The 25640-nt window shown below is 46.2% G+C and overlaps 1 protein-coding gene across 1 annotated transcript in view; it reads right to left on the minus strand.

Annotated features, from left to right (window-relative positions):
- The window catches only part of Tnpo-SR (transportin 3), an 83202-nt gene that overhangs the window by 5933 nt on the left and 51629 nt on the right, over positions 1–25640 (minus strand). The window contains exons 17-24 of the mRNA XM_089559950.1: positions 23649–23740; positions 22005–22087; positions 14716–14917; positions 13851–13967; positions 12761–12855; positions 10923–11079; positions 8073–8240; positions 4762–4874 (exon numbers count right to left, since the gene is read on the minus strand). Of these exons, the coding sequence (XP_089416076.1) occupies positions 4762–4874; positions 8073–8240; positions 10923–11079; positions 12761–12855; positions 13851–13967; positions 14716–14917; positions 22005–22087; positions 23649–23740 (1027 nt within the window). The remainder of the gene's footprint in view (positions 1–4761; positions 4875–8072; positions 8241–10922; positions 11080–12760; positions 12856–13850; positions 13968–14715; positions 14918–22004; positions 22088–23648; positions 23741–25640) is intronic.

Genomic DNA, 25640 nt, shown 5'->3' on the forward strand with positions numbered 1-25640 from the left:
CAGCCAATGCGTGCGCAAATCTCCTTGACGTCGCCAGATGGCGCCACGTGCCTGGCAGCTACGCGCGCGCCTGCAGCATCGGGACCAATCAGCGCCTGCTCACCGGCAGTAGGAGGGCTCCCGGTATTCCGCTAGCGGTAACAAAGTACACGGTATGCTAAAGGTGTCTATTTGCTAGAACTTCGTTGACGACTTCGAGAACGGGATCCATCGTAACGCTGGCAAAACGCCGGTGCAAACGTAAACGAAGCGACGGCAGCGACGGCCGATAGATGCCTTCAACGTGCGGCCGGCGGTAGCTTTGTTTTCGGCTGCTGCCAAGCCGCACTGCTGGCCGTCAGAAATCACGGAGTCTACGTTACATCATGTGCACGTCATGTTTCACGTCACTTAGTCCTGTGTCGTCATAGGAGAATCCCAAGTTTGAATCAGAGCGGCGGGAAAAACTTTTTCAACTTCGAATCCAAATTTCTTAGAAATAAATGCATCTTTCGCTGCCGGCAAAGTGGCAACAAAGCCATGAAATGCCAAACTATCGGATTTTACTGTAAAAAAAATATTGATAGAGCTCTCCTCACTGTCCCTTTAATAGCTACACGCCTGGGAGTTAGCTCTCGAACACGGCAAGCGTGCGGTGGGCAGGAAACTCGATGTGGCCGAGAAGTGCGGCTGATAATGGTGCAACCAAACGAGAAACACAAGCTGCGAAAAGCGCGCTTTCCAAGGCAAGCCGTGCGAGTTTCCCGAACTGGAAGAAGAGCTGCTCTGCTATGTCGAGTACACTGTAGCTATGTGATGGAAGTGCGGAACAACGGCTACGCACTGACAGCGGACATGCTGCGCGGCTTCTTTTGGAATGAGCATGCACCAGAGCACAGCACCAGCTCAGAGTCGGAAGACTCCGCAAGTGACGACTGAACATAGAACAAATGTCGCTCATTCCTTGATCGGTGCGTTCTTACTGTTAAAAATTTTTTTTCACACACAGCGTGTATGGGCCGCACCATGAAAATTGTCCCTTGAATCTGGAAAAAAAAGTGCGGCCCTTACACGTGTTTATATGGTATATTTCATAAGGCTAGGAGAGGAGAGAAACTTTGACGACAGCAAAGAAACACTGTCGCTATTGTCCCCATTCCTTTTGCGCTGGCATTTTCGAGGAAGCTAGTTGTAATTGCCTATAGACCGTTTACAGCGCGCAGTTCTTCCGTTTGAGACCAGATGGCGCCACACGTGCGCTCAGAACACGGCACCATTACTCGCCTCGTAAGTCGCCGGCGCGTGCGCCTCGACGCAGCAGTGGAAATATCGCGGGTGGCTGCCGAATGTGTTCTTTCTATTATGTGAATAGGCAGAGGAAACACGTGCTGTGCTGTGGATTTCAATAATTGCGACAGAGAGTTAAAGGTGCGGGATGCGATCGTTTGCGATCGCTTCACGGAACCGAACTGCACAAGTAGGTAATGCCAATGTTCACGCCCATTCGACACGCACCCTTTCCTAACTGGCGAGGGCAACAAACACGTTCGCCAGGGCTAGATAGCTAATAAAGAAAGGTTTCGATCTTGGAAAATCTGCGAGGGTAAGTGCACAACACAGCCGCATGATGAAGCTGTTCCGCCACAGAAACCATGACGGCGTGCTTTCAGTTGTTGTGCACTGTGCTGAGACCGCATTGATCGTAAGTGAGTGTGTGTGGCCATTAGTAAAAGGAGCGCCCGAAGCCGAATTAGGAACGAAAAAAAAAAAGACGACTTGCGCTCCTACATGCTGCTGCTGTTTATTATGCACCGCACTGCCGTGCGAGCCGACAACGCTTACCGTCAGTCCGTGTATTACACGCCGTCTTGGTGCTACTGTTCAATTTTGCTCCAAGTAGCGCGGTTTCCGTGGACCGTATTCGGATTACAGCATTTGGTTTACGGCTGCTGTGTTGGGCGGTTGTCACTTGCTCGCGGTCCATGCGAGACAGTCACTAAAAGTGACTCCGCACGCTCAGAGTGAAGCTGGTTAATTACAACCAAAGAGACCATGAGCATTTCCATGTCCGCATATCGAGCGTCGAGCGTACCAAAAATTTTTATATGAGGCTGACGTTATTGTGAAATTCGTCTAGCATGAACGCGTTGCCATGCGCGCGTTATAACAATTATATCGCGGAATCCTTCGAAATGATTGTACGCCAGATTATGACGGCTGCTTGATGCATGGTACTGCTACCATGATAGTCAACCTTGGTGTGCCTATTTATATTTGTCGCCTTTCTATGTTTATCCAACCAGTAGCAAATATTTCAGGTTTCCTAAGCACCGTTAACAGGTTGTAAACAAATGAGTACGATGTGCATGTGAGCGTTTTACAGCAGTGTCTGCATGCAGGTACACGATAGGACAACGACCTGTAAGGCCGCAGGAACATTCAACCTTGACGTTTTATATAATAACAAAAAAAAACATTAAGCAGAGCCTTCAGCGCATGCAAAGACAAGCATTCAGGCGATCCGTCCGTTGGCTCGAAGAGGCGGAGAGCTCAGCGGCTCTATGCGACATGAAGTCCTATCGCGTTTTCACGCCTGAAGTGATCAAATTAGGGTTGTCACATGTCCTTCCAAGCTTTGGCCAAACCATAGCGTCGTCTTCCCTCTCCTTTACAACCGTATCAGCCGAAACACTGCCTGTCGGAACCGAACCGTCCGACGCAGGAGCCTTCGCGACGAGGCGCGCGCCGAGCGGTCAGGAGGCGAGTAATGGCGGCGTGATCACGTGATCAAAGATGGCAGCCCCCATGAGACGCCGCTGTAAAGCGTCTATAGCACGGAAAAAAAAAACATGCATTTGAGCAAGTCGGTATCAGGACTGAAAAGTGAAATTTTAGTTTGTGACAGTTCTTAATCATGACGGCTCAGAAAATTTTAAACAGTACCCCACTGACTCAAGTCCTGCAGAGTTAAATGACATGAGCAAGAACCTTAAACACTCAGTACGATGATGTGAGCAAAATAGAGCAAGCCATAGAAAGGACAAAAAATGAAAAATCTCCCTCATATCACAGCCACCTGCAAAATCCCCTACAACTACAGCAGTGATAAACAAGGCAGACAGCAAGTAATGGGGCATTACTGGCTTGTGCACTAGCTAAACCAGGCTAATCAAATTTCTCCATGAGGGAACGGTGAGTTCGTTTCCAGAAAAATGATGGCATGAAACAGGAATCAACGGACAAGTTATGCTGACATGCTTCTTTTCCCTCCTTGCATGAACGAGCTGCTTGTCTCCTGCCTTGCACATGACTACCGAATTTGGCAAACACCTTCTCCACTGCAACTGTTTTCGAACTGCCAGTTTATTCAAACTGATGCTTTAGTTCCCTCAGCACTGAGCGCATTAAGGGGTGACACTGGTCTTTGAGACCAAAATATGACCAAAAAATCGATTTTCAAAAATGACATTAATGAAATTTACAGCTATTATTTTCCAACTTTACCTATTGTTCCTTCAAGAAATCATCATTTCGACCATAATATTAGATTCAGATCATTGTGTGGGCTGACTTTATGCAGGAGCAGACAATTCAATGGAATGAAAATTTTGGACCTCTGGCTATCTTAGTATGCCGATACCTCAACATCTAGAGAGATGTCATACTGTTTGCTAAGGGAAGCTGAAGGCACAGTGTGTGCAATATTCGAAGCAGATTTGTTCAATCACACTTCGAAAGTTTATACCTTCGCAAAGTTTATCGATGCATTACATTCACACCTTGAACATTGATATTCCAAGTGCTGTAAAATTACTAATGGGGGTAAAATGGAAAAATGGTTTCGATTATTGCACTCTTTACTTGCCATACTATGTAGCCATGGATTAAACATCGATTTTTATTGAGCAGCTTTTTTTGCAGAGGTACTAATGAATGACTAATTAAAATTAATTATCTTGGGAACCGACTAATTTATGAGAAAGGTAATTTCATTGTTGAAATCAGTATAAAAAACTGAGCAAGGCGGAACAGTTTCATTAGGATTCAACTAAAAGTAAGGAAAATAGGTCTAAGACCAGTGTCCCCCCTTAAAAAGGATCCACTTCACTCAAACTCAACACAATGGGGAAACATTTTCAGCCCACGTTGAGTTCGAATTGTTCAGAGACGACTGTACCTGAGAGACTTAAAAGGACAAAAATCCAGCAATGCAGACCCTAGGTGAGAATTCTAATTTGCATCACTCATTCAGGCAACTAGGTTAAGACTAAAGATGTCACCTTAGGCCACTTCAAGCCATGCACTAAGAAAACCAAGCTCATCCATGCTTGCTTCCACAAATGAAGCAGGAAAAACAATGAAAAGAAAGAGACAGAAGAAAAGAAAAAGAAGAAAAAAAATGCAACAACCAAACTATCGTGCCCTCCTGCGTCTTGGCGCAGTAGCTTACCCTCTCTCAGCACTCTCTGTGGTAGCTGTGAATCCTCACCCTCCAAGCTGCACCTGTGTATTCCCTCTCGCAAGCACTATGTGCTAACAAGCACTATGTGCTTAGATTGACCAGTACTTCTTTTTGTACACTTTGTTATGAAATAAAGACCTCACTTTCACTTCACTTCACCCTCACCACACCGCCTTCCCCTCTCCTACACCCTGCCCCCTCCCATGCCCCTTGCTATGCGGACGACTACGCCAACGCCACGGGTGCAGGAGTTCCTCCCAGTAACAGCTCTCGCTGTAAAAGTGCACACAGCCGCCACAAGGTGTCATCAGTGTACATACGTGGTGACCGTGGAGAGGAACTCTGCCAGCTGAGTGGGCGTTGCAGTGACAGCTCCACCGCTGCTGTGCGTGGGAAGAAGCTTGAGCGCGTTTTCCAGCCAAGTCGTCAGGGCCTGGAAGGGAAACAATGACACCACAATGGGAGGGGGGGAACACACGCAAGCCTACAATATTTTACCGGAGCTTGTCAACACGCAGACAACAGATGCTTTCAAGAGTGTAACAGAACGGAAAAGGAAGAAAACAAATCTCTTTGTAACAGCCTGGAAAGTGAAACGCACTGCCCCCGCAGTGAGAAGGGCCCAGAACAAGCATGCGAAGATGAAGAAACGATAAGAACTGACAAACAGCCGAAGCGCACCGTTGACGTTGTCCTTCATAATTAGGCCTGGCGACTAGGGCCGAAATCGGCATCATGACTGGCAATATGCCCTCCACACTTTCTGTGCATAACGAGAGGCATCATGCCCGTCAATGCAGGTTGTTGAGGTTTTTGCAATAGTAAAGTCAGCGTTGCAGTGCGTTTTGCCGGGAGTATGCTGACCACACTTCGAAATGCATCACCGTTTTCTTCGGCGTTCACCATGTCAGTAAAGCTATATGCCTCCCACATGCTTTGCAGCTACCTCTGCCCGTATTCGGGAAGAAAGACTCGGCACAGATGAGTTCTACGAATTGTGACTACTGTTCAAGTTTGCGCAGCGGACGACGTCCAAGAACGGTATGAATTCGAAACCATGCAGGCGCAATGTGCTGACTCGTGGCAAATTTCAGCCCCGCAATTTAAGAGCCTCCCCTTAAGCTTGAATTTCATTTTGTTTGATCAAGTTTTCGATTGCCCTTGCAGTTTGAATTAAAGAGGTTCCACTGCCCACATTACATGGCGGCCTGGATATTTGCAGCAAGCGCAAACGAGGTCCGAAAAATCGAGCAGTCAGTTGTGGTGCATCCAAAATTTTAGGCGCTCTTATACATTGGGTTTGTGGGCCATGTCGTGGTGGTGCGAAAAAGTCCGAATAATCAAGCATACCCAAGAAAATCAGAGGTCGCTCGTCGACTAAATTTGCATCACAGTGGAACCACCCAAAATCATCCATTCCCTTCTAAGGGCCGATATTTACTGGACTAGCCCCATAACCGGCCAAGACGTGGTAAATGTAATGTAGCCCATCTCTCTATCTCTGTGGTACTCTTAGAAAGCAAGAAGGGTGTGATGACAACAGAACTATCAACTACGCACCGTGCAGACAAAAGTACCGGTTGTGTCAGTGTGTCTTGAATGTGTGATGGCATGAAGATAGATAATACAGACAAACCTGATCGAATCGAACTCAGTCAGATTGAATTCTCCTTTTTTATGAAATAATTCCTTAGCACCGTAAAGCTACAATGTGAATGTATAAGAAAAGTTAAACTACATCATATAAAAATTAGCTGCTACGTCCGATAGATCAAACTTGGGTTAACACCGGGCGACTGAAGAAGCTGGCTTTCCCTCAACATATCTCTGGGAGTTAGCTTCCCCACAGGTTCATTCAAACTTCGAACTCTGATTCAAGACGCTGCCTTTGCCTCCGCACATCTCCGGGTGTTAGCATTACCGCAATGACCTGCGGGTGCTATTGGTGATATGGTGTCACATAGCGCACGCAGACCAATAATGAAGCGGATTTTCCATGATGTAGGTGGCGGGCATGTACCCAGCCAACCAGAATAAGTGTTTTTGGAACGATGCGTCACTTCTTTCCGTGTTGTCACGCAGTTCCCACATACCGTGCGTTGTACTGCCATCAGAAATTTTGCATGGTTTTTGCTGTTTCTGTGCGCGCATCGATGACGGAGTTCATCAATAAAACTGAAAAATGTGTTCTCTCCAAGGCAATGAAGATGAAGAAATAAAAAAAATTCAAGATCATTTTGCTCGGTGATCTCCATGCAGTAAGTGGCTATCACAGAAACAATTTTTTATCCATGTCAACGTACTTGTGTGTTGTTAAATTTACTGCTACTTCTATATCGAATTACACATTACATTAAACCCGTAAGTGCATTATTTTTTTAGAGTTCAATGTATGTGAGTTGAACTGTGGATGTGTTATATGTTGTGTTGTATGTGTTGAATGTGAGTTCTCGTTGGTAATGTATTAAGTTTTGGCTTCTTGTGCAATTTCAACCATTTGTATTTTTATTATGGCTACTGCCTTTTCTTTAGATCTGCATTGGGCACATGCAATGCATTCTTGCTACTATTTTACTTTTTTTGTTGCTCGTGGTGATGTATGCCTTGTAGTTACTTTTTTGCCCTGTATATTTATAATTGTTTTTAGTTTTTGCCTTGTATTGCGCGCTGTATCTAATTGCTCCTATTGTGCTTAATCTGTTGTTTTTGCCCCCCTTACTCTATGCCCTCCTGGGCCCTGTAAGGTATTTTGAATAAATAAATTGGACGCAGCCAACTAAGCGGCCAATAGAAGGAACACAGAGTGATGCCTGTCACCAACGCCATTTCTAAACTGCCACTGCAAAAGTAAAACAAAAAAAAAAGGCATCCTACAGACCATTCATCATCATCATCAGCCTGACTACACCCACTGCAGGGCAAAGGCCTCTCCCATGTCTCTCCAATTAACCCTGTCCTTTGTCAGTTGCCGCCGCTGTATCCCCGCAAACTTCTTACTCTCATCCGCCCACCTGACTTTCTGCCGCCCCCTGCTCCGCTTGCCTTCTCTTGGAATCCACTCCTTTACCCTTAAGGACCAGCGGTTATCTTGCCTTCGCATTACGTGCCCTGCCCAAGCCCACTTCTTCCTCTTGATTTCAACTAAGATGTCATTAACCCGCGTTTGTTCCCTCACCCACTCCGCCCTCTTCCGATGTCTTAACGTCACACCTATCATTTTCCTTTCCATAGCTCGCTGCGTTGTCCTTAACTTAAGCTGAACCCTCTTTGTTAGCCTCCACGTTTCTGCCCCATAGGTGAGTACCGGTAGGATACAGCTGTTGTATACTTTTCTCTTGAGGGATATTGGTAAACTGCCATTCATGATCTGAGATAACCTGCCATATGCGCTCCACCCCATTCTTATTCTAGCTATTTCCCGCTCATGATCCGGATCTGCGGTCACTACCTGCCCTAAGTAGACATATTCTCTTACTACTTCCAGCACCTCGCTACCATACACCCCAACATTAACCATCTACAGTTGTGCTAAGTAACAGAATACCCACTACTGCCCCCTAGCATTTGCAACTGCAGAGGAGTAGCCTATCCGTGGTCTCCATTACGCGGAAAGATAGGAGTAGGCACCAACCTGTCGGTCGAACTCGATCATCTCGTAGAGCACCTCGGCCACCTCGTGGAGCAGGGAGGTGGGCAGGCAGAAGATGGACGACTGCACCAGGGTGGTCACCATCGTCTGGCCCTGCTGCGACAGCAGGGCACCCACCAGGGACTGGCGCTCCGAAAAGTCCGACGCCTCCTGCACAGATCCCCGGTCACACTCTCAACCGAGACCAGCCGAGAGGCAGATTGCACAAAGCTCTGCGACTGGCAAAAATCAAAGAATGCTGGCTTAAAGGGCCCATGAAACAGTTTTGAAAGCGGCTGCAAGACGCGTGCATTGCGTAAAGTAAATGCCATTAACAGGTCTCATGCCACGTACAAGTCCTCAAAAGCAAGCTGATGATTTACAAATAATTTTTAAAAATTCCCATTCTTAAATGTCGTGGCAACGCCCAGTGTCAGTCTCTCACATGAATCCCGCTGTGCAACGTCATGTGGCTCACATGATGTCACTCGCACTGGCTCCTCCATGCAGGAGGTCTGGGGTTCGATCCCCATTGCCGTCAGGTACCTACCAGTGATACAATGGGTACAAGCTTTCCCATGGCCTGGTGCTAAGCTTATCTGTGGTGAAATGCTCAGGAAATGGGTCTTCGACCCTACTTGCAGTGGGCAAAGAATGCCTTGCGCTACGGCCCTCTGGCAAAGCTGTCTTTTAACTATAAAAATTAATCACACTCTCAGCCAAGATCAGCGGAGGGGCACGCACGAAGCTCTGCGACTGGCAAAAATGCTGGCTTGAAGGGGAAAGCTGGTCTTAGAAAAAAAATTCTTGTTAATGAAGTGTCAGTAATGGAATCTTCAAGAAACATGTATTTTTGCGTGCTGATTCCAAGTAATTGAATTCCCTATAAAACAAGTCCTTGTGCACTTATGCAATATGTTATGTAACTTTTTGCCGAGAGCTTTCAATAAATTTTGCTGCAGGAACCTTGCTAGGATGCATGGCATTGGCTTGTCTCGACATCACACTATGCAATAAGGGCAAAATTATTACCGTGCCTATCATAGAAGTCGAGTTACAGGGTTTTAAATTTGCCACTTCACAAACGGGAAGAAACTGATGATTTCAAAATCCTATAACTCACCTTCTATAACAGGCAGGATGATAATTTTACCCTTACTGCATAGCTTGATGTTGAGAGAAACGAATCGCATGCAATCTAGGAAGTTCCTTGAAGCAGAATATCTTTGAAACTCTCGGCAAAAGTTACCTAACATATTGCATAAGTGCACAAGGACTTGTTGTACATCAAATTAAATTACAGAATTGTAATCAGCTCACAAAATGCATTTTACTTGATGATTTCATAGCTGTGACTTCATTAATAAAAATTTACTTCTAAGACCCTCTTCCCCTCTTAAAGGGCCCATGAAACAGTTTTGAAAGTGGCTGCAAGACACGCGCATTAAGTGAAGTAAATGCCATTAACAGGTCTCATGCCACGTACAAGTCCTCAAAAGCAAGCTGATGATTTACAAATCATTTTTAAAAATTCCCATTCTTGCACGGTGCGGCAACGTCCAGCGTCGGTCTCTTGCATGAATCCTGTCGTGCAATGACATGGCTCACATGATGTCACTCGCGAGTGACCGTCACTTCTCCGTACACTGATGCATTAACATCTGGTATGCATAACACAGCGGTGGCCTGGCCGAATGAGCATCCGCCTCTCACGCAGGAGGTCTGGGGTTCGATCCCCAGTGCCACCAGGTACCCACCGGTGATACAAAGGGTACAAAGCTTTCCCATGGCCCGGTGCTAAGCTTATCTGTGGTGAAATGCTTGGGAAATGAGTCTTCGACCCTACTTGCAGTGGGCAAAAAATGCCTTGTGCCATGGCGCTCTTTGGCCACACATGCCCGTGCACCATAAAAATTCATCATCAACAACAACAAAACATCGTGTACAACCGTTTTGTTGCTTGCATGCTTCATACACTGCCACAGCTAAAACCCGATGCTTACAGTGGTTTCAAAAACCCACCAACCGCTTTACTATACACACATTCTTTTCAACTGTTCTTGGTGGTGCACTAGGATGTGCACGGCACACATCTAGACTCCGTTCTCTCTCCCCTTTTCCACTTCCTTGATCCTTTGGGGTAATTCAGGAGTGGACCCAAAGTGAGAGAGGTGCTAAGAACTGCCTTTCTTCACAACTTCCTCCTACCCCTTTTTACATCTTTTATTTACTCTTCCCTTTTCCCTAGCTTCGCCAAAAAATGGCTGGGGTTCAAAATGGCCAGAACCTAGTTATACGAGCGAGAGCTCTGTTAAGCACGGTCTCCACTGTCTCAAGTCAAGGTACCCAATGGTCGTAGTCATATGATCACGTGGTCATACTGCCATAGACTAGGCCATACCACCATGCAGTTAGGTTTGGTTTCACCTTGTGAGGCACTGAAGGTCATTGCCGATGCGGAGCCCACTGTCTCAAATCAAAATCAAGGTCAAGGTCAGGTGCTCAACGGAATCGTCCTATGATCACGTGGTCATACTACCATAGCTTGGGCCAAAACACCAGACAGTTGAGTTTGGTTTGACCTTGTGAGGTAATGAAGGTCATTGCCGATGTGGAGCCCACTGTCTCAAATCAAATGTCAAGGTCAGGTGCCCAATGGTCATAGCCATATGATCACACGGTCATACTACCATAGTTTGGGCCAAACTACCAGACAGTTTGGTTTGACCTTCGGATGCATTCAAGGTCATTGTCGCATCCACATCGAAATCATAAGTTGTACCCCAAGGAATAGAGCTCTCGCTCCAAAAGCTTGAGCATCGGGGAGCAGCTTGCCAGAGATGGCACACACACCTTCTTGCCGCGGCCACAGTGCACCAGGTCGCAGAGGAACTTCATGACCGATGTGTTGGCTTCCCGGTGGTCCAGGGGGCAGGCGGCCAGGGCACACTGGATGATGCCCGACAGGGCCGGGTTCTTCAGGAACACCACGGGCATGCGCTGGATGAACCTGCACGAGGAGAGAGGAGAGAGAGGGAGCAGTTGTTCAAAAAGGTATTGCGTGATTAACCCCTTAAAAGTGTGTGCCAATCCTGACACTAAGGTTCCTATGCCGTATGAAATGGCCGAAATTCTCAGTCTAACTTTTAATTTCAATTTCAAAGCAGCCCATAAACACAGAAACAAAGCAGAAGCCAGCTCCTGTATTCCGTTTCATACACAGCAGTCAATGCTGCCAAAGCTAGCGCGCCTGTTTCATGCAAGCTAAGTCTGCACCCAAAACGTCGCTCACCATACAACCAGCGAACACAGGCACAGTTCTTTGCGACAAATCTTAAGTGCCGTGACTGGCTACCTTCTGGATTTCGTTTTGTCTCTTGCCACATTTTCGTCCTGCGGCTCATAGAGACTTTGACAAGTAAGAATTACAGGTGGCTGCACGATATGTGGCTGGTAGGGCGAATCACTGTTACTCAATCCACGCCTAAAAAGTACTAGTTGACACTCAGTTAAAATTATAACCGGAGAGCCCAGATAATAAGTGCCTCACAGCTGCGTGTGCAATTTTCAATGCTACCACTTCATTCTATACCGCTCTTTCCTTTCGTCCAAACACTCACTGAGGCTTCGAGAAGAGCAAATGATATGTGGCGGAGTAACACAATTTTGCGTATGCACTACTTCTACAGCCTCCGCAGCGTTATCTGGTATGCATGAAACAAAGTATACATACTACCCTTTTCTTGCTGCAAACATTTTATTCAATTCTTTGGAACTGCCCTCATGACGACAGTCAACAGTTTTTGGCACCTATATGATGTTATTTTGAGATAAGTGCACAACAGTATGACTGTTTCCAAGATAGAATGTCTTCATGGCATGCGTACACTGGTCTCCAGTTAAGTCTTTGGTTAGTCCCATTATGCACACCCTCACTGTCCTTCATCACATCGGTGAGTGCAAAGAGCAAGACAAAAACAACCGCGAAAGTTTGACCCTCCAAGATTTTGATATCAGAATACCCTAACATACCCTTACCATACAATGCTACCAATGCAACTTCTGTAGCCCTCGCTCTGGCCTTGATTATGCTATTCATAACAGAATACACATGTACTGCTCATACCTGGTCGGGTCACTAACTGTAGGCACAGTGTACAAGAGGTATACTGTGAAGCAATTCTGTTTTGTAGCCCTGACATCGAGCACCCTAGATACTGTCTTGAAATTTAATACCATTATCGGTTTCTTTCAAACTGTTGTTAACTTTGTGATAAAAAGAAAAAGTGCACTAAAATGCCGTCCAGCAGTCTTGAGCTACAGTTAAACCTGGTTTTAATAACCCTATAAAAATCGGCAATTTATCGTTACGTGCAAGTTTCGTTACACACAGTTCTCACGTGAAAACTCGAAAGACCGTGAAAGCAAGTGAAAACTAGTAAAAGTAGATGAAATAGCCTAGCAAATGTTTACACTAAAGTTCACAGTAGACTCGCGTTACTCAAAGTCATTGACAAGAAACATTTCACGGCCGCACAGATAACAACTGCAGCAGCAGCAGCCGCCACTATCTCCATCATGGCTCACTTGACGCTGTTACGCTGTCACATCAGGTGATATTCAGAACAGAGGAAGAAAAAGGAGGAGATGACGCAGGATTTAAGGAGATAGTAAGAGAGTAGACGACAAACCTCGTGCATAGCCGGAATAGATCATCCACGGTGTCCGGGTGGTTACGAAGCGCATCGGCATTCGCCAGCTGCCTGAAGGCGGGGCCACAGAAGGCCTGCATCCACAAGGAGAGGGAAAAAAAAATTGGCTGTGGCTTAGCTAGGGTTAAGCCTGGATATCTCGAAGCGAAAAGCCCTCGCTGCTTTTCAGCCAACTTGCCAAGCCACCACTTCTGGATCGGTGTTTCTGCGCCGTCCGACTGTTTCTTCTTCTTCTCCTTCCACGGCGAGTGTCTGCGCCTGTTCTATGGGCAAGCGTGCCTTATATACCCTTCCTTTCAAATGTGCACTGCGCACGGCTGTGGCGAAAGGTCAAACGGTGGTGAGGAGGAGAAGCAGCAGCGCACATGCGCAGTAGCGCGCGGCGGCGGCCACCTGCGCCATGCGTGACATCACTCCGTTTCGCGCATGCGCAGAAGTGGCAAATCTGGCCTCCGGCTCACGCGAAGCACGGTGTTGACTAGCCTAGTGAAGCCTTTCGCTTCAAAAAAAGAACAGTGTATCTCAATCCCTAGCTCAAGTCAAATGGAATCAAAGGTGGAAGCATGTGCACCTTCACAACAAAGTTCCCTTCAGTTGCACTATGTTTACTCCTCAACACACCTCCTCTGAGAGTCTCACACTTCAAAAGCAAGCTCTCCTGAAGTAACTTCAAGCTATGCAACACCTAGCCATGCACGTACTAAACGTCCCCAAACACATTTCAGGGTTTCTCTTGGCTTCCCTGGACTACTTCCTCGATTCCCCGAGTACCTGAATGCATGCCTGAATGCATGCCATAGCCCTCACCTTACCTTTTACTCATGTTAACTTGGGATGGAACACACATTGCAACTGCTCACAGCAGACTGTTTAACTATACAGCCAGTCAGTATCAATTAAATTAAGAAATTTTTAACACCCATGCACCTGCGTCCTCTTTTACAGCAAGAGCTGTATATGGCGCACTCAGCGAAATCATGGTGTTGTCGGCGTAGTCGTCCACATACATCACTCCCCACCCCTGACTAAAACAAAGCTGTCCGTCCCCAGGGCAGAGAGTGGCACCCACCTGGAGCATGTCGATGAGGCCCTGGACACAGCCGGACTCGGAGCCATACTCGTCCACCAGGATGCTGCCCAGGTAGAGGAAGCACGAGTGCTGGTGCACCTGGTACAGCTGAACCATCTGCAGGGCATGACAAGGTCTTGCAATCCACTCGCCGTTCATCAAACACTCCGTCAGTTTCTATTGGCATCGTATTAGCATTAACAATCAAGCACAGCAAAGCCCACGCACAAGAATAAAGGGTGGGGGGCCAAAACCACAAAAAGTCTTCCGGATCTTTCATTCTGCCTTGTGAAAAAAATCAAACGGCAATAGCTGTACAAAAAAATGAAACAAAACAAAAAGAAAAGTAAGCAAGCCCAAAGTTATCAAGAGACGCCAGAAAAAAAAAAAACAGAGTGCGTAGCCTTTGGGAGTCAGAACAAGAAAGAAAGGGCAGCTTCAACATAAAGGTTATACATAGCAAGTGTGAGCGAATACCGTATATACTTGCGTAATGAACCCACTTTTTTTCCCGAAAAATTGACTTCAAGTTGGGGGGGGGTCATTATGCGAGTGGGTTCATTATGCGAGTATATACGGTATACAGTAACCACCTGACGTAAGCAGTCTTGGGTGGTTACTGTATATATTCTGTTCTGTTTTTCTAATAAACCTTAGTTGCGAGTCAGCGCTTGTAGTGTCTCCCCTCTTGTTCAGTGTTTTCTGTCTAAGTTTGCGCTGTTGTTTCAACAACAACTTGAATATACTACTTAGGTGAAAAAATTAACTGATTTCAATAAAAACAAAAAAATGGCACCTAAAAGGGTTAAGAGAGAAGCTCTGAGCAAAGCGGACGGCAGAGAGAGTGGCGCAGTGGAGCCCTTGCCTGGGTGACGAGCGGCTGCAGCAGGGAGTGGGAGTGTCGGCCGATGCAGCGCACGGCAAAGCGGATGCAGCGGCAGCACTGCTCGGTGACCTTGACGTCCGCCTGGTACCGGTGGCAGGCCTGGGAGAGCACGGGCCACACCTCCTCCACCACGGGCTGGCACGGGTGGGGCTGGCCCAGGGGGATGTTCACATTGGTGTTCCTGGGGGGGGGGGAGGGGGAGGGGACACCCACTGCATCTCACCCCCACTGTTTGCGGCACAAAGTCGGGAGGGCAGACAAGATTAAAGGTGCACTGAAGAGGAATCGGAACTCTTCTTTATGCCACGGGAACTCAATCTACACGTTCCGAGCAGTCTTAGAAACTTCGATTTATTGCCCTGTGTGGCCGATTTCCCCAATTAAATCAGATTAACGTCCGGCTCCCGCCTTTTTTTTTTTAATTCTCCCTCGTACAGTGGGCGGAGTCGACCAACGTGTGGAGTGCCTTTCAGCCAGTCCCGTGCCGGCTCGCTGCTCTGCCATCGGCGGAGTAATACGTAGTAGTCCGTAGTAGCAAATAGCCCGCGCATATTTTTATTTCTGCGGGCTTATTTTGCGGCTATATTATCTGCGAATGAACCCATTTATTCATGGAAACCTAAAAAACAAAATAAAGCAAAAGCAAAGCCTCCACAGAGCTGGCTGAAAGGCATTCACGCATTGGTCGACTCCGGCCACCGTACGGGGAGAATTAAAAAAAAAAAAAGCCGGGAGCCGGACGTTAACGTGATTTAATTAGGGAAATCGGTCACACAGGGCAATAAGTCGCAGTTTTTAAGAATGCTAGGAACGTGTAGATCGAGTTCCCGCAGCAAAAAGACAAGTTCAGAATCCTCTTCAGTGCACCTGAGATTAAGGGGTGACGAGGGTCTTAAAACTAACTTTTTTATTTGTGGCTAGAATCTCATTAAAAGTTTGCACGCAGATGCATTTTTCTCTTCTGATTCCAATTATACAATCATAATTAAGCTGGTGGTCTTAGATCTTACAAATTCTAGAATGTAATTAGGTAATTTCTTACGCAGCTTTAATGAACTTCCTCATTGCATTTTGTTGCTTTTAATGACATGAATTAACAGCCACAGAATTCCCATACCCGATGAGATCCTTCGTTTTTCTCGAAGGCATGTCATCCGATATGCTGTGTCGAGGGTAAAAGGTTGCAGTATTTTACACTGCAACTCGTTAAGCTAATTGTAAATTGCTATATATACGTGGCCTAGACAAGAAAAGTAAGAATGTCATCGGGTATGGGAACTCGCTGGCTATCAATTCATGTAATTAAAAGCAACAAAATGCAATGAGAAAGTTCATTAAAGCTACGTAAGAAATTACCTAATCACACTCTAGAATTTAAGTTAACTCTTGATCTAAGACACCTAGCTCAATTATGACTGAATTTTTGAAATCAGAAGAGAAAAACACATCTGTGTGCAAAATTTCACCAAATTCTAGCTACAAACAAAAAGGTCAGTTTTAAGACCCTCGTCCCCCCTTAAGAAGCTTTCCGGGGATACGGTGGCCGCAGCTCGCAAAGGACAGGGTCAAATGGAGAGAGACACGGGAGAGGCCTTTGCCCTGCAGTGGGCGTAGTCTGCCTGATGATGATGATGATTAACTTATTCACAATGGCTGTTGCAACGCTAAACACACGCCGCAAAATGCTTCTCTCGGTTAAACCACTCGCTTATTCGCACCGAACTTTGACGCAGAGATAGCATACGCAGTCTTGTTTTTTCAACAACAAGCTTGGATGATGTTCTTTCCTGGTGTGATCAGGGTTAATTATAAACCCGCATCTACAGCATGATGACCCCCCCCATAACAAGCAGCTTTTGCATAGTGCGCGCTTAGCGTTGGAGCAGTCTGTAGCAAGATGCAGGCGGGACAATAATGAAACAGCACGTTCACTACTGGGCTCTGTCATTCCATCTGGAAACATCATTCCATCTTTCTTTTTTTGGTCGGTGCCGTTCTTTTTTCGTCATCTGAAACTGGGACTTGCCTTCAGGACAGCTCAAAGACCAACTGTGGGAAGCAAACGCTATTCACTTCCTCTCTTTTTTCTCCCGAGAGGACCCCAAATGCTCAAACAATAACAGCCATGGTTTCCTCTTTAAGGGGGACTTAAAACTGACCTTTTTATTTGTGGCTAGAATCTTATGAAATTTTAAAGACAGATGTGGTTTTCTCTTCTGATTTCAAAAATGTAGCCATAACTGAGCTGGTGGTCCTAGATCAAAAGTTATCTTGAATTCGAGAGTGTAATTGGGTAATTTCTTACGCAGCTTTAATGAACTTTCTCGTTGCATTTTGTTGCTTTTAATTGCATGAATTGATAGCCAGAGAATTCCCATACCCGATGATATTCTTACCTTTTTTGTTTAGGCCACGTATAATTAGCAATTTACAATTAGCTTAACGAGTTGCAGTGCAAAATACTGCAACCTTTTGCTCTCGACATAGTACATCACGATGACATGCCTTTAGAGAAAAACGAAGAATGTCACCGGGTATGGGAACTCTCTTGCTGTCAATTCATGTAAATAAGAGCAATAAAGTGCAATGAGAAAGTTCATTCAAGCTGCGTAAGAAATTGCCTAGTTACTTCCTAGACTTTGTAAGATTTAAGACCGCCAGCTCAATTATGATTACATACTTGGAACCAGAAGAGAAAAACACATCTGTGTGCAGAATTTCATGAGATTCTAGCCATAAATAGAAAAGTTAGTTTCAAGACCCTCGTCCCCCCTTAAGTTTAAAGGGATGCCGGGGCAACTCCATTCAATTATTTTTCTCCATAAAAATTGATTCTCCGGCTCTTTCTGGTTATGGTGACTTTTTTTCCAGCAGCAAAAGGCACATTTATCGGCCAGCAAATTGGATTTTAAAAATTGGCTGACGGTTTAGCACAGCTAAGCACGAAATGTTGTGTCAAAGCAGAGTTTTTCGAAGGTCGACACCACCGCCACTTACTTGAAAGCGCGACTGAGGTGTCCACTGACCCAAGGAGCCAGGTCGGCACATCTTCAACCTTTTCATCGTCAATGCCAATTTGCCCAATGTATGCCGATGGCCTATTGCCATGTTTCTGCCATAGCACTGTCCACACCAACGCATGCAGCACGCCACTATCTGTCACTACCACCGCATAGCTCGAAGTGCAAATATCAGTTTGATAGTAGTATTAGTGAATGAAGAAGACAATCACAGCCTGAAATGGGAAGAATTGGGGATAAGAGTTAATGGAGAATACCTGAGTAATTTGCAATTTGCTGATGACATTGCCTTGCCAAGCCACTCAGGACAAGAACTACAACGCATGATCAATGAGATAGACAGGCAGAGCAGAACAGTGGGGCTAAAAATTAACATGCAGAAAACCAAAGTAATGTTCAACAGCCTAGCAAGGGAACAGCAGTTAGCAGCTGGTAGCCAGGTGCTGGAAGTAGTAAGAGAATATGTCTACTTAGGGCAGGTAGTGACCGCAGATCCGGATCATGAGAGGAAAATAACTAGAAGAATAAGAATGGGGTGGAGTGCGTGTGGCAGGTTCTCTCAGGTCATGAATGGCAGTTTACCAATATCCCTCAAGAGAAAAGTATACAACAGCTGTATCCTACCGGTACTCACCTATGGGGCAGAAACATGGAGGCTAACAAAGAGGGTTCAGCTTGAGTTAAGGACAACGCTGCGAGCTATGGAAAGGAAAATGATAGGTGTAATGTTAAGAGATCGAAAGCGGGCGGAGTGGGTGAGGGAACAAACGCGGGTTAATGATATCCTAGTTGAAATCAAGAGGAAGAAATGGGCTTGGGCAGGGCATGTAATGCGATGGCAAGATAACCGCTGGTCTTTAAGGGGGGAGGCTACCCTTGAGCATCAACTTTTTTATTTCTTGAGATATCTGGATGAAATTTTCAGGGTAAGCTTGTAACACAAACATTTGAAGAACTACCAAGTTTCATGGAGCTGTGCCCTCTGGTTCTCAAGTTATAGGAGTATATCAAGGTAGTTTACATGGGTTCCTTGGGACATGCCTGGTGAATTTGCAAAATGTGCTGGCACTTTGAAATTCAGCATAGTCATTCCTGGATAGGTACCCCAGGGCAAGACAAGGCCCTTTTTGTAAATTTCTTTGCTGAAAAATTTTAGCACAGCCCTGAATTTGGTGTTACTTATTAGACCTTCATTAACCAAATTTTAATTGTTTATTACAAATTCCACAGACAATATCTTAAAAAAACGGGCTTGTCTTGCCCTCAGAAATTTATTCAGGTATGGTGCAAAAGAAACCCCATGAAATTCTGATGAGTGGTTCCCAAGATATGGCTTTCCCTAGCAGCCACACCAGGCAAAATATTGATTCTGAGAAAATGGCCTTAGAAGTTTGAGAGAACACCAACTTTTTTGTTTCTTGAGATATCTTGATGAAATTTTCAGGGTAGGCTCACAGCATAAACACCTGAAGAATTACTAAGTTTCACAGAGTTGTGCCCTCTGGTTCTGAAGTTACAGGAGTATATCGAGGTGGTTTACAAGGGTTCTTGGGACAGGCCAGGAGAATATGCAGAATGTGTTGGCACTATGAAGTTAATTTATGATAATTCCTGGATAGGCACCTCAGGCAACAACAAGGCCCTTCGAAAATTCTTTGGTAAAAAATTTTTGCTCATCACTGAATTTAATTACTAACTTAGACATGCACTAATTAACCAAATTTTATTTATCAACAATTCCAAACACAATATCTTCAATAAATTGGCTTTTCTTGCCCCCCAAAATTTATTTATGTATAGGGTAAAAAGACCACACAGAAATTCGATGAGTGGTTTCTGAGATATGCTGCGGTGAGCAGCCATACAAGGAAAAAAATAAATAATTCAGAGAAAGTGACCCTCAAAAGTTGAGACATTTCCAGGTCTAAAACGATCCTGCTTTCTTTTTTTTGCCGCCTCTGAGTTGTCACTTCATTCGGTTCCTCAGCCTTGCCCATGCGCAGGGCATCTTTCTCCGCCGCTGACCGACCCGTACATATCTAGGACGCTGGACGCGTCGATGCAGTCGTCGGCAGCACGCTTCGCCATGCGGATGGACCTCATAGAATGCGTCCGTGCACCGAACGCGTGTCGCGTCTTGAATTTCGTTGTAGGCATCGTGACCGACCGCGCAACGATCAACAAGCTACACGACACTGTTCAAAGGGCACGGCGACAGACTGTGAAGACGGCGATCGCAAAACTGGCGAAAGGCGAACGAACACACCGCACAAAGGAGAGCGAGCAGCCGGAGCAGATGACGCGCTGGGAGCAGCCGGCGGAGACCATCGCGTCAGCGCGCGCAGCAGCCAATAGCAGCCGCCCGTTCCCCCGCGTTCTCGAGGAGCGCGCGCTTGGTCCAATCGTAGCCTCGGATTTCGGACGCGGGAAACTCGAAAGCAGCCGCGAGGCCCCCAATCAAAAGCTAGCCACGCCTCGAGCATGCTGCCGCCGTTGCCGCCGGCAGCAGCAAAGAAAAGCGCAAGAATTCACGAACAAAACAAGGCCAAAATGGCGGCGCTCGGTTCAGCGGGGGAGGAATGGCGCGCGCGCGAAGTTGGGGCATTTTCGGCGCTTGCTCGCGGCTCAGGGGCCACTGTGGCGTGTTATATTTCTAATTTTCAATATTTTTACGCCAAATTAGGCATTGATAATTACAGAAAAGGTAGTTTATAACATATACAAACGGAATATATACTTTTCCAAAAATCCACTTTTTCGCGATTTTTCGGTTTTCAAAGGTAGCGTCCCCCCTTAAGGGTAACAGAGTGGATTCCAAGAGAAGGCAAACGTAGCAGGGGACCGCAGAAAGTAGGTGGGCGGATGAGATTAAGAAATTTGCGGGGATACAGTGGCCGCAACTGGCAAAGGACAGGGTTAATAGGAGAGACATGGGAGAGGCCTTTGCCCAGCAGTGGGCGTAGTCAGGCTGATGATGACGATGATGTGATTGACCATGGGGACAGCTTAGTGCTCTCGTGCAGCGGCCAGCGAAGCTGATCTGTTCACGCTGCCGCCGATTCGAATCAGAGTCATGGCAATATCGACTGTTGCGGAAATAAACGCGCCCCGTAAAATGCTTCTTTCAGCTAAACGGGCTCATTGTTTGAGCTCAAATTTCGCATAGAAATGGCATTTGGTCGGCTGAATTGTGTAATACCACGTTTGCTTGGGGTACTTACCTGATTCGAACAGAATAAGTCGGATATTCACATCGTCTGCGGCGACGACGAAAAAAATTAAGCTGCTCTGTCAGCTATCGCACCGGTGGCACCATCTCGTTTGTTGGTCGTGAACAATCAGCAAAGGAAGGGGTTTCAGGGGGTTTGAAGACGCTCTTTCAACTGGTTTTTTAATGCTCACAGAAAACTTAGGTTGGCAAAACTACAGCCTTCAGGACCCAAACTAAATATCAGTGTTGACACAACCATTTTACTTGCGACATGGGCCGGTGATGGCCAGACCTTATATATTCATTTTCTGGTCTTTTCTAACTTTAAAAGCTCCATTTTCAATAAAAGTGTTCTCTTTGTGATCAGAAAGCACTTCTGTATCGAGACAGCCCAACCTCAATTTGTCCTCAGTTTTAGCTGATTAAAAAGTAGCTGGGGGAAACTGCACTGAATGCCTGAACCATACAGGCAAATCAAGCTTCTGGTTTCGATAAAAGGGCATCTTATGACAGGAGCAGCAGTGTAAGCAGTTATGCACCAGCGTCAATGCTTTTACCAACTAGTCCCACTCCTAGACCCTGACCTGCCAACGTCGGTCTTGCACACTGAAACCATTTAACGTATTTACTCACATAATAGGCGCATAATAGGCGTCTGCTAGCAATCGTGTGAATACAGTATTGATCACAGTGCGATTTCGGCGTGCACCTATTATGCGCGGAAATAAAAAAACTGGTTTTGTCGCAACCAAGCTGGGGGTGTGCGTATTATGCGAGTGAGCTTATTATGCGAGTAAATACGGTATATTGCAGCAGTCACATCAGCTACATGTGTCAAGCGTGCGCTCAGAAACCTAATGGCCGAAGAAAACCATGGAACATCAGCCAGATTAGAACTACTGCTGTGTACAAAGACAGAGAATAGTGAAAAGCTGGCAAAAGGCTTGGGCTGACTACAGCTGAATCAGAAGAGGACAAAAACCGTGCAGGAACGTGCTGCTTCCAGCATTTCCCAGGAGCCAGTCTCGAGCACACACCTAAAGATGACCGCCAGCCTGTCCAGGTAGATGATGGGCTCGTACCGGCTCCCCTCGGCACTGGTGTCTTCGGCATTCATCACCTGCAGCATTGACAGACGGCGTTGCAAAAGCTTTAAACAGGAGGACAACATGACTTCAGGGTCAGTGCACTCAGCCTAAATTGCTTACTCACATCTCAGCACTTCGTTTTCATAACCACAGGTACAAAAAGAAGTTAGAAACCTGAAGAGAGCAGGAAAAGGGGTTGGGAAGGGCTTGCCTAAGGTTTAAAACTCAAGCACAAATTTTACCATCCACCCCTCACTACAAGACGCATTTAGAGTCATCCTCCTGCTTTAACAATGACAACTAGATGTCATGTGCTCTGGAGTTCTGCCCCAAAGTACTGAACGTTCCCTGTACTAGGAATGTGCACTCTAATCAATAAATCCATTCACCTTCAGCGGTCACTGGCAGCTGCATATTAACTATGAATTATAACTACCGTAAAAACTCGCGTATAATACGAGGTTTTTTTCCCATAATTAGCGTCCTAAATTTCCGCCTCGTACTATTTGCGGATCCGAACAAAAATTTTCGAAGTTGCTCGAAGTTTTGGTTTCGTTTTTGCGGCGTGGCTACGGCTTGACTTTGCTATTGGCGCGTGGCTACGGCTTGGCTTCGTTACTCTCGACAAACGACGTCACGACGTCGTTTCTTTGTTGATCCGTTGGGTGCGCCGGGGGGTCACGGTGTGCCGTGCGCCTGTTGACAACGCACGTGCTCGCATGTAAGGCACACTTCGTGAAGTGGATATTGTTTTAGACAGCACAATGTCACGGTCTCGAAAACAGTACTCGGCTACTTTCAAGCGATTTTGGCTGCGGAGAACATCGGCAACGGTGCGGCCGGGAGGCAGTTTGGTGTCGTCGAAGGAAGCATTCGTGGATGGCCACAACAGAAAGAAGCCCTTTTCGCGTGCAGTGGAATGCGACAAAGCTTTCGCGGCCGTTTGATGGTTGTGTAAACAAACCGTTCAAGGACGCAGTCAGGCGGTGCTACGCAGAGTGGATGCGCTCAGGTGAGCCTGCAGTGACGCCAACCGGGCGGCTGAAGCGGGCTTAAGAAACGCGGCATCTCGAACGCCCTCGATGGCACGGAAGATGAGTACATTTGGGATGATTTGTCGGACAAAGAAATGTCCGAAGAAAGCGCTACTGAAGAACAAAGTAATTGAAGTGAAGTGCGGGATGCGATTTGAATAAATGTCTTCTATGAGCTTGTGTTACTCGTATTATACACGGGTGAAACTTTTTTTCCCATTTCGCGTCTCTAAAACTTAGCCCCGTATTATATTCGGGTTCATATTATATGCGGGTTTTTACGGTAAATTACATAGCAGATCAACAACCATTTTCCCGTCTCTGCACACCCAACCAACATCACGCGTTGAGATAATGTTTCACAGACCCACTAGAACAGCCTTCATCGCAACTTACTGCAGTCTTGCACAAGTTTACCCTAAAGGTCTGACAACGTCAACACATAATCGAGTTTTCTGAAATGCAAATGAGCCTCTTCGCAAAAGTCGTCAGTAGATATGCTGAAATCTCCAGGCAACATCCACTCGCAGACAATGCTAGTGGACGCACGACCGCTCACCCGCGTCAGGCGCTCGGTCTGGAGTCGACAGAGCTGCCGCATGCCATCCGTGATCTGCTCGGGGCTCATCTTGGCCAGGACCAAGACAGCACCTGGAAGGGAGGAGGAACGACTCTCATGGACATGAACACCCTGTCACGTTTCGATAGTGACGCGTCACATCACTCCAACACACGTGACTCCAATGCCGACAACCTTCATTCCTCTGCCCTTCTGTCCCATCCATCCCTCCCCACGCCATCGGACACCTTGCGCCCTCCTGTGCTTACTCTCACAACTGCAATGTATAGTAGCGCCCTCCTGTAGCGTTGATCCTAACTAGGCCTGTTGCAGCAGATGCCTTTGTCACCATGCAATCCTAACAAACCAGTAAGAGCGTTTACCACAAGATCACAACAGTTAGTGCACAACATCGACAAACAATACACCTTTCTCACGATTACAGTTGAGCACCATAATAAGAGACATGGCTGCAACAAAGAAACGGCAATAAGGGACAACTTTTGCCCACCTCAACAGCCAGCCCTTGTCGTCCGTGCAAAGAATGAGAAGCAGAAGCAGGAAACGCATCAAAGAGAAAAGGAAGAACACAAAAGGAGCATCATACCAGCTGGGCATCGAGGTGACTTGTATGAGCTGCACACAGCCATAGGATGTGCCAGACAATCATGGTGAAAATGAAGTATATATAGCCAAATCAGGCATGATGTAACCAATTCCATGAGGAATGTTAACTTTAATTTCAGTGCAGAAAGACGTGAGAAGCCAAACCAAATGAAAATCTGTTGCAAAACATCGCCCCTATCATTTTCTCCCCCCACGTACTGACTTAAACAACACTGTGGTAGTCAAATGCACCGTGTTCTTTTCCTTTAAAGAGTGCACATTCTCTTTTATCAGTGTTTACACCTTCACTGGTGAAAAGTAGCGCTGCTATATTTTTGACAGCGGCCCTCACAGTGGCACTCACTGCATTTCAACTAACATGCTTTTCCAAGAAAGACCCGTCTTTAATAAGACCATTTGTTTTTTCCTACACGCCCAAAGTGTTGGTGGTAAACCATAATCATAAAAAACTATGGTGAGCCAGTGCCGGGTGTTTTTTTGTGTTGGCACAGAAGCCATCCCATCTGGTTAGACTCAATCACGCTTGCTTAGCTCGAAGCACTGGACACTGGCTAGGCCTTCATACTCCAGCCAGCATGTTGGAAATGACGTGCATTCCACTGCCCTGTTAGTCTTAAGAGTAGCCCAAGCAAGTGCACCTGTGAAGACCCACTTCTACACTTCATATCCAAGCAAGACATTCTAGAGCAAAACAAAACAGTCTAATGGAATCCCACATGCCCTAAGACACTTGTTCTTGCATATCAGCTGCATTATCCTCGCATCTATTGTTAGCCACCACCCTCTATGTTCCATTTCTGCCTTCTAAGTCCCTACAATGTTTAGCAGGCCAGGCAGTAGAAAGACAATCTCCAAACTTACCATACTAAAACTCTCCCCCTTCATTCTCTCCTCAGCTGAGGGTTTCTGAATTTTTTTTAACTTCAGGAAACCCAGTGGCTTTCAAGAATGTGCGTGGAACTGCCCGTCCCTTCCTGCCTGGCATGCGGAAAAAAAAACATGCACAGGGACGGCACTTAAAAAAAATTTATTACATTGGATTACTATATTTATGCGTGTAATTTGAGCACTTGTCTTTAAACCGGACTTCAAAAAAGAGTGTGCAAATTATGCAGAGATTTCAGTAACACGTCCTAAAAAACTCTACAAAGGCTGGAGCCCTCAATATATACTGTATATTACTCCCTATACGTTGACAAGCGATTACAGCATGGTTAAGCCTAAAATAAAATCTCCAAAAAGAAAGGTGGGGGTTGAGGCATACATGGAACTAGGTCCTTGGGGAACCCAAAAGCAACGCTCCCAGGAACTGAAAAATTCTGCGAACCCCACTTTGAGAAGAACGCCTGCCCCATAGCTTGGTGC

This window comes from Amblyomma mixtum, chromosome 9, assembly GCF_055824585.1.
Source record: "Amblyomma mixtum isolate Tamu chromosome 9, ASM5582458v1, whole genome shotgun sequence".
In the NCBI taxonomy this organism is placed as follows: domain Eukaryota; kingdom Metazoa; phylum Arthropoda; class Arachnida; order Ixodida; family Ixodidae; genus Amblyomma; species Amblyomma mixtum.